Genomic DNA, 9,351 nt, shown 5'->3' on the forward strand with positions numbered 1-9,351 from the left:
CATTTACAGTTTGAGGAGAGCCCAGAGAAGATGTCCAGTGAGTGGCCCCTCTGTCCACCATGGAGCTCCTTGGTACTCAGTCAGGGTTCCCTGGGAATGAAGGCGCTGAGACCCGGCTGCCAGCCCATTCTGGGTCTACTCTGCTCTGTCCCTGTGCACTTTGCAGCTCAAACCCTGCTGGTGTCTTTCCCAAGTTGCCAGTGTCCTGCAGCTCTTGGTTACCTCCTCCTTCTCCCAGGGCCCCACACAGCCTGTCTATCCCCACCCAGACCCCCCTCACCTAGGCTCCATCTGTCTCCAGTGCATGGCTTTGAGGGGTCCCAACATTTACCCTACTCTGTGTTGAGCCTGCTCCCCATGTGTTGAACACTCCCAACTATTAGCCTTCATGGTAGCAGAGAACGTGGGTAGAGGCTCTGTTCCTTCACAAATGCCTCTTCTCTGTTCTCTGGGTGCTGTTACCCTGTTGATGACCAGGTCTGGGCCAGGCGCTTAGGTCTTCAGCACACTTGTGCTTACAACTTATCACTATGTGAAGCCTCCCGAGGCTAAATTCACAGGCTGCCCACATTCCTGGCTTCCTATAAACGGTGGCATACACAGTATTGCTTTGAGATGATCAGCTTTTTATTTATGACAAACCATTCTCACCAGCAGTGGTCTGATGTTAATGGTAGACAAGAGATGGATACAGAATCTGTTCAGTCAGTGTCAGGAAGCCCCCACACTTGTGCCTTGTTGACGGTCTCCTTTGCTCTACCCATACTCCAGTGATGCCATCAAAGGAGCCTGTCCATGCCCACATCCTGACTCTGGGTGTGCAGCACCAGAAGAGTTGATTTTAGAAGAAAATATGAATACAGTTAATCTGGCCAGGAGGGCACCGCATTCTCCCATCCTGGTCACCTGATGACCAGCCGGCTCTTCCATCTGCTCATTGGGAAGAAGGCCCTGCGGCTTTAGGATGGCCAGGCTGGGGTGGAAAGTGAGGAGGAGGAGGCACACGTGTGTAAGTTTATCACAGCCCTGGTCTTGCTGAAGAGGCAGAAGTCAGTGGCAGCGGAGAACAGGTACCTTGAAACTGTGGAGCCAGGGGATGACCCAGACTTCTGAGTAGCAGTGTAGAACCTGAAATAAGCAAAGGACTTATCTGAGAACCAGCTGCCAGAGACTCTGCCTGCCCAGGGCAGCTCTTTTGGTACCCCTTGTGCATGCCAGACAACTGGGAACTGTGACTGTGTGCGTAACATATTCTGTGCTCAGACAGCTTCCTCCACCCCCACCTTCAGTTTTTATCTTAAAAATCTCCAAACCTACTAAAAGTTGGAGTGATTCAAGAGTGTATGTTTCTCACCTATAGTTATGAAATATTCTATCTATCTATCTATCTATCTATCTATCTATCTATCTATCTATCTATCTATCTATCTAGTCTATCTATCTATAGCTGTGTTGAAGTTTCCCACACAGCTCTTGCTTTTTCCCTGTAGAGATCATATGTAGTAATATAGCACATGAATTGTATGTATATATGATTAATATATATATATATCTAATGTTCTATGTATGTAGGTGTTATGTATGATTTCTGAATTATTTGAAAACCTTACATGCTGTAATCTCCCTATCCCTATTCAGAGTATTTCTTTGCAGAGGCCTCAGGAAGTGAAAGCCAGGTGGATTAGGTCATGTGAGGGGCGGGAGGATACTGCCTGTCAGCCCTGTGCCCCTTGAGAGAGCACCTTCCCCTGCTATCGCGTGTTCATGGCTGGGAGGGAGCGTCTCCTTGGGAATGAGGTGTGGAGGTACGCTGCTAGAAAGGGACCACAGTCCTGAAAGGTGAGTTGGGTGATGGGGACCAGGGCTCGGTACACAAGCTCTTCTGTCTTACCCGCTTTAAGGCAGGATTGGTTTGGAAGTCACAGTTGTCCAGATGGGGGTGCGCGGTCTTCCTGCATGTAGTTCTCCTGATTTCCATGTTCAGCATGTATTTCAGGCCTTTCACCACCTGAAGAAACCAAAGACCCAAGAACTAGATTAGTTGGCTTAGGATGCAAGGGATGGGGGTGGGGGTCACTGCCTCTCCAGCTGCTGAGGGGTCACTGCCTCTCCGGCTGCTGAGGAGTGAGGTCAGGAGAGTGCTGTGGAGCTGGGCACGAGGGGGGGGGGAGGCACGCTCAGGACTTGCCAGAGGAAGGCTGTATATGAGCAGATCCAGACTTCAGCCATCCCCCTTCCTTGCCTGCTGGCAGTGCCTTAGAGCCCCCTCTTAGGTAGCTGCTTCTGCCTGGTACTCTGCTTTCTGGAGAAACGTGAGGGTGGGGTTGCCACAGCCACAGAGAAAGACCTGCCCTCTCCCTCTTTTCTGTTATCTCAACCTATGCAACAGCTCCCAGTCACCTGCCGTGGTGTTTAAATGGGTGTCAAGCCTGCTGACTTCTCCACTCCTGTGGGAACTAATTATTTTGACCTTCTCCTCTTGGACACAGCCATGACTTAGCGCTTTTGTTGTTTGTGGTTTCTGTATGGTTGGAGGAAAGTTCCTGAACTTTTGGTTCCAGTCTTAAGCAAGTAGTTTGTGAAATAGCCTACAACATCACGAGAATACGAAGGAGAATGCTCATGTCCCTTGTGGGGGACCTTGGGCTCTTGGGCCCAGAGATCTCATTGTCTGAGGCTGGTCCTTGGAGTGCTGATAATCCCTTTCTAATAGAACATTGCACTCTTAAAAAGTTTATAGTTGCCAAAAGAAGAATATAGAAGCCACCCTGATGCCGTAACCCAGATCAAACACGAATGCTGTAAAGCCATCATCCTCCTCAGAGCAGCACCTTTCTGTAGCCTTTTCCCTGCAGGCCGCAGCAGTCTTCTAAAGCCAGCTTGACATGTCAGCAGGGTCTGCATGGGGCCTTTATGTACAGCCAATGAGAGGTTGCCAGGTGTCTCCCTCCTGACGTTAACACTTGGTTTGGGGACACAAGGATTAGCAAGGCAGGCTGTCCCCTTTGGGGTAACCAGGGAAGGAAAGTTCGGAGTGGATATAATCAGTTACTAAGAAGGCTGACTTTGAATGGTGGGTCTTGAGCGGGCTGGAGGAAGAGTGAGTTTGTGGCCCAGCTCTAGGAGGAAAATGAATGGATGCAGTGGGAAAACAGTACAATGGCTTTGTGGACTATGAATGAGGGATAAAGACAGGAGATGGCCCAGACCCTGGACCCTGGTAGGGCAGCTCCTATTGGTCCTGCTGTGCCCTCCCTGCTGGGCTGTCGGCCTCTGCATACCCTTGTAGGGCCCTTATTACTCTGCTGCCATTTCTTGTTGCTATTGATGGACTCTGGCCAGAGGCGTGGTGGTTTTGCTAAGGAAAGGTCCCCAACTGCCATGCTCAGCTCTGAGGGACACTGGTCTGCAGTGCAACTCTACCCCAATGCTGTAGGTAATGTGTTATGTGACCCAGTTTGCCAGAGCCGTCCTGAGGTGACAGCTCTTGGTCCTCCGCACCTGTACCAGGGCCTTGCTGACCCGGGACTCCTTGAACAAGAAGATGTCATTTGTGGAGTTGTTGAACTTTTCCACACTGTGCCTGGCTGCCTTAAGCACTTCTGAGTCATTGGTCTTTATTGTTTTGGGAAATCCTGGCTTCACACTGGTGTTCAAGTCTTTGCAACAAAAATCTGAAAGAAACAAACGAACCAGAAAAAGACATTGATGACAGCGAAACACTGGATTCATGGGTCATGTCTCATCCCCTGGTGGTACCCACTCCTCTCAGCATTGCGGCCCTTGCTCCTCTTCCACCTTCACCTGTGCCTGCCTCCTGTTTACTCCATCCTCATTATGTTCTTTACCTGACGCTGAGGACAGATGCCATGGACTGTACAATAGCATATATAGTTCCTGTCCCCTAGTCCCTGCTTACATGGCTTTTTCCAGAACCCAGGTTTATTCTCGATGTGGGGCCCCAGGCAGTAGAACTCCAGACAAGAAATGTGTTGATTTGCCCAGTCTGGGTTTTGAGGCTGGCTGTACTTCCCCTAGTGACCCTCTGCACTCTTCCACCTTCTCAGAGTGGCCTGCGTCTTTGTCTGCTTAGACACACCAGAGACCCCATTACCTCTTGTGCACTGGCTCCCGGGGTACTGGTATCCAGATCTCCCTCCTGTTGAGGAAACCTTATCCCTTGAGTTTTGGGTCTAGAGTCTGGTTTGCTGTGGGTGTGAGGGGTGGTCAGCTGCTTTCTACCTAGACCTGTTTTCCAGCACCAAGGAGTCCATATTTGTGTGTAAAAAGTTGGAGAATGGTAAAAGGGACGTCTGTCTTACGGCCAGGTAGAACTGGAATCCCAGCTCCCAGAGGCATGGAGCTAACGGGTCCTGAAGACCTACCTCACTGGAGACCCTGACTCAGCCCCTTGCCTAGCTCATTCATAGGATCAGTTCCCAGGATCCCAGCTGCCAGGGTGGCCCAAGTCACGGGGGCAGGGCTTGGCCAGGTGTTTGCATTCACCCACTTAGCTTCAGAGTCTGGGGTTTATCATCAGGAAAAGAATCAGTGAACCAGTTGGCTTCCTACAACAAAAAGTGGCTTGTGATTCTTAACATCTTGAATTTGGGTTTCTCTTTTATTTTCAACTTTTTCTTCAGGGGTCAGGGGTGAGTTGCCCATGAAAATCAAAAAGGGCTGCTGAGATGGCTCAGTGGGTCAAGGCGCTTGCTGTGGAGCCTGCTGAGCTACGTTTGATACTGGCAGGAGAGAACCGACGCTTGGGTCATTCTCTGACCCCAGCAGTCGTCCACATGTGCCCACACGTAAATAACTATGTGAATACAATTAAAATGTGATCCAAGCAAAAAGCCCAAGGCTAGCGGGGGATGGGATAGAGGGCTTTCATTGGTAAGCTTATCTTTTTAAGACTTTGCTGAGATAGTAGTGTGTGGGTGGCTATATCTGGACACACCAAGATGAAGGTGCTGGCTGTTGTTATAGCAACCGTAGATCCCAGGTTCCCTTTGAAGACAAGATGCTCCTCCATCCCAGTGATTGAGTAGGTGGACGCTGAGGCCTAGTGGAAGTGGAGGGAGAAATGCCTTTTACCTTGGCAGGGGAGTTAGGAATAATGACAGCTCAGGATCAGAAGGCAGGAGGGTCTGGGCCTCACTGGAAGCCTTCTGTGGAGCTTTGGGGGAAGGTTTCAGGATCTGAGGCCAGGGAAGGAGTCGGGCTTTATATTAAACATGGTCTTTAAAGCAGGCTGTCCATGTGGCCGCTAGAATCTTGATGCCCAGAGTGGGGGGAGGGGTGGTGGTCAGGCCTGTTGGTCCTTCTCCAGTCACACCGAATATGAGAGGTGGAGGTAGCTCATGTCAGCAGGGAGGTCCTTCAGATGTCAGCGATCTGTCAGAATCTCCAGTGAAGCACTAGAGACGGCTGTTCCCATTGCTATTAGGAGCTGAATGGGGGGAGCTGGGACAGTATGGCAAGTGTCATCTGCAGCCCACTCTGTGCAGCCCACTACAGGTGGAGGGGAGGGTGGGAAAGCAGAAGAGTCGTGACCTGTGGGACAGAGGACTTTGGGGTATCCCATTTTGTGAGCAGGCAGGGTTTCTAGGAAAAGGCTCCCAAGCTAGAGACACAAGATTCAGTTACAGCTTGTTGCTGCTAGGCTTTCTAGGCACGGGCCATTAAGCCCTTTATCCTTAAGAAAGGAGCATGCCGTTAGTGTGCTCGTCCAATAGGGCTTTGCGACTGGATCAGGTCTGCAGATTTCCCGTAGCTGGATCCTGCAGTGTCCTCTGGGCTGTCCCAGCATGCTCTCTGGCTGTTTATGATGTTCGTAGAGAGGCCAAAGGAAGTCTGAGGACTGGGAGGGCTCTGCCCAGCTGCAGGTGAGTCACCCATGTAATGTACCTCTTAGGGTCCCCCACCTGTACCAGCAACCCCCCTCAAGTCTGTGTCTTTGCCATGAGTTCTGTGGGTCATTCTTATGCTTTGAAGCCCTGAGTTGTGAGGGTGGGGTGGGATTCTTTGAGGCAGTATTGCCTCCTCATGCATGGACGCTGGTTCTTCATAGGATTAATTTTGTCGTTACCAACGGGAACACAACCTAGAATCCCGGCTGTTCTTATTGGCTCTGCTGACGTGTGCGAGCAACCTTTTTGAGCCTCCACGTTCCATCTGTAATAAGGCTGATGACGACACTGACCTCAGGGTAAGAGTAAACGAGGCAGTTGGTATGAGGCAATAGTGCCAGTGTTATTCAGTACCATGTCAGGTACAATATGGTCACAGCAAGGATCTCTAAGGACAAAGGTAGTCACTGAAAATCCTAGCATACAGGCTGGGCCAGTAGTCTGCTCAGGCCCAGACCCAGCCTGCACCAGCTTCTAGAGCCTTCTGGGGGGAATCTGTCATCCCCAGGCCTAGTTATGCCCATAGCCCTTGCTATGTGGAGCACGTGGCAACATGACTCTGAGTTTCTTGCCTAAGCAAACAAACATCCTACTGGAGAGGGGCATGGGATGAGGGAGCGGGTGAGCAGCAGCAGGGAACCTTCTTCTTGGAAGAGGTGACACATTGAGAAAGAAGGCTCTCCATTCTCACCAACAGCCAGTGAATGTGGCAATTTCCTAAATTCTGAAGACTGGGGATACCTTCCTGGGCCCTGCATGTGGGTATGGGCAGTTTAACTCCTGGGCACAGAACAAAGCCATGTGCTCAGATCAGACATAATCAGCCTCCCTGTTACCCTTGCCTTGGGCTCATGGAAGGGTCTAGAATCCCACAGGAAGTAGGGAAGGTGGTGTGTGTGTGCGCGTGTGCTCATGTATGTGTGATGGCCATCAGCCAAGGTTCCCAGCTGTTTGAGTCCTGAGAGAGGGGCCCGAGCGTACCCCATGTTGTGGCTGAGGCCCTTACTGGAAGTGTCAGGAAGGGTGGTACGTGTGGGTGAAGGTGGTGTTCATTAACACAGCAGAGCCAAGGCCTGACCACAGACTTGCAAGCAAGGGTGGGTATGGTTGGGAGTACCCCAGGCCTCTGAGCACTTTTGAATGTTATCACGGAGCCATTTTTTTCTAAGACTCTCAGGTCAGAACCAGTTTACTGGTCACTTCAAAGGGCAGGCTAGATATTCAAGAATCCCCAGCTGGTAGGTAGGGGGCCTGTGGTGGTGTTCTCAGCTTCCAGTGTGAAGGTGGTGTTCATTTGGGTCTGGAACGGAGAGGACAGAAGCGGATAGCCCAGAGAAGCTGCTGTGGGCAGGAGGAGTGGGGAGGACTCCTTTCTGCCTCACACCAGTGGGAAAGTAACAGGTAGAGATGGGGAACTGGCAGCTCTCAGATCTCTCCCCCAAAGGCTGCCCACCAGTATTACCGATCACACTGTAGATGTGACTGCTCTGTTCGGTGAGGTCCCAGAGGAGGCAAGCACAGCATTTTCCAAACACTGAGTATGAATAATGAAACCCCGGGACAGGTGAGACAGCTGGCGCCAGTGCCCTCCCCAGACCTCTCTCATAGGCTAAGAGGGTTTTGTAGAATGAACGCCCAGATTCTGCCTATGTCTCTCCCTGAACAACTGGGACAAAGGAACGGGGTGGCAGGAAGGGCTTCCTAGCAAGCGTGAAGGCTGCAAGGAGCAGAGCAGAGGGAGGCAAGGTCTGCAGCCTGACCTGTGCTTCATCTGTCTCTCCCACCAGTGCTGTTAACTACCTGTTTGCCATCCACCCCTTGGGCTGCCATGCTTGTCCTTGACTCAGAGCAGAAGCTGCCCCCTCTCATTCTTGTGCTATTTCCACAGAGCCTGATTCACAGCAAACACACCGGGTCTTGAATTCTGAGGCTGTGCACTCTACAGACACTCCACTGACTTCTTGACATCTGATTTGCTATGAAGGGGGGATCCCACATTCCTGGTGTCTCTTAGGTATTCCCTTTCACTGTGTGTTCCCAGAACCCTCCGCCTGATCCCCTATGACTAGACCTAGCCTACTTCAGACAGGAAGAATAACAGAAGTCTTAGGCCTATGTGTGTGTTGTCCTCCTTTGGCGGGAGATGGTCAGCTATCAGCCTTCTTGTGCATTAGAGGCAGGGCCCCCAAACTTAATCTATGTGCTGAATCTGCTTGCAGGGGTAGATACTATCCAGCTCTCTGTGGGCAAACAGACATTCATGGCCGGGCTAGCAAGTCAGCTAACTTGCCTGTGCCTCAGCTTCACAACACAGGCGGCCTCCACCCCTCACTGGCCACCATCATGCTGACTGCGGGAAGGATGACTGTCTTATTGGGGTCCCTGTAGGAAAGTCACAGTCAGGAGAGAAAAGCTTTCAGATACAGGCTGCTTGACTGAGACCCCTTACCTCTGCCTCTGTCTCTCTGGTGGGCCCTAGCCCAGAACAGAACAGAAGTTGTTCTCCCGATTCCTGCGGCTGCTGCTATGTTTAATCTCTCATATCTACTCAGCTTGGAAGTAGCTACTGCTGGGATCCACAGCCCCTTGCCTAGGGTCTTTCCCAAGACTCTAAGAGTGTCCTGGAAAAGTTGCGAGACTGGCAGGCTAGGGTCCCCATGCCTCCACTACTACACGATGGTCGAGACAGCACCCTGAGGTAGGACCAGATGACCCTTCTCTTACCTGGGGAGTGTGTCCCGTGGGAGTCGGAAGTCAGGCAGCAGAGGGCAAGCAGAATGGCCAGCCACATGGTTGACTGGGTGAACGGCAGCATGTGGTGGGCAAGGCTGACAGGGTAGACGTGCTTGGCAAGCAGAGCCTTAGGACCAAGACAGGGTGGGATATCCTTGATGGGGGCGTGGTTTCTTGTTGAATCATTTTAACCAGAAGCACTTCATCTCCAGGACTTGGGGCCACAAGAACAACCACTTCCTATAGAGAAGTTGCCAAGTTGTGATCGTTTGCAGGGGGAGGAGGAAGAGAAGTGAGACCTGTGAGCAAAGCACTACCTCCTGCCCAGGGGGAGAGGGAGTTTTCCACCGCCCATCACACGCAGGAGATTCTGGTGTGAAGAACCCAGGGGATTTTTGGAAGCAGAATCACTTGACTCTCCTTCTCTAAATTTACAGTCACCCCTGCCCCCTGCATCCTGTCGTTCTGAGTAGCCCTCCTCGAGAAACAAGAAACCCTGTCGCCCTTGGTGTGAGTGGCTTCACCTGCAGGAAATCTGTTCGTACTTCCTGGAGTTCCTGAGGGGGAGCATTGGCATGTAGCTTCTGTACCTCTGACAGAAACCCCACACCGTGTGAGCTGAGTTACGGATCACGGCCCACTGTAGCCTCAAAGCCGTGCAAGGAGAGGAAATTGTGTGGACAAAGGTCTTATTCTGGCCATGACTCTA

At 51.4% G+C, this 9,351-nt stretch overlaps 1 protein-coding gene across 1 annotated transcript; it reads right to left on the reverse strand.

Moving 5' to 3' along the window:
* Window positions 1-629: 629 nt before the first annotated feature.
* On the reverse strand, window positions 630-8,751 carry Cst7 (cystatin F). Its single transcript, XM_057781745.1, has 4 exons — window positions 8,634-8,751; window positions 3,502-3,674; window positions 1,892-2,008; window positions 630-1,128 (listed from the first exon to the last, which is right to left on the reverse strand). Exons 1-4 carry the CDS (start codon window positions 8,722-8,724, stop codon window positions 1,051-1,053), a joined length of 459 nt encoding a protein of 152 aa, XP_057637728.1. The 5' UTR covers window positions 8,725-8,751; the 3' UTR covers window positions 630-1,050.
* Window positions 8,752-9,351: the final 600 nt, after the last annotated feature.

The sequence above is a fragment of the Chionomys nivalis genome, chromosome 9 (genome assembly GCF_950005125.1).
Source record: "Chionomys nivalis chromosome 9, mChiNiv1.1, whole genome shotgun sequence".
Taxonomy (NCBI): domain Eukaryota; kingdom Metazoa; phylum Chordata; class Mammalia; order Rodentia; family Cricetidae; genus Chionomys; species Chionomys nivalis.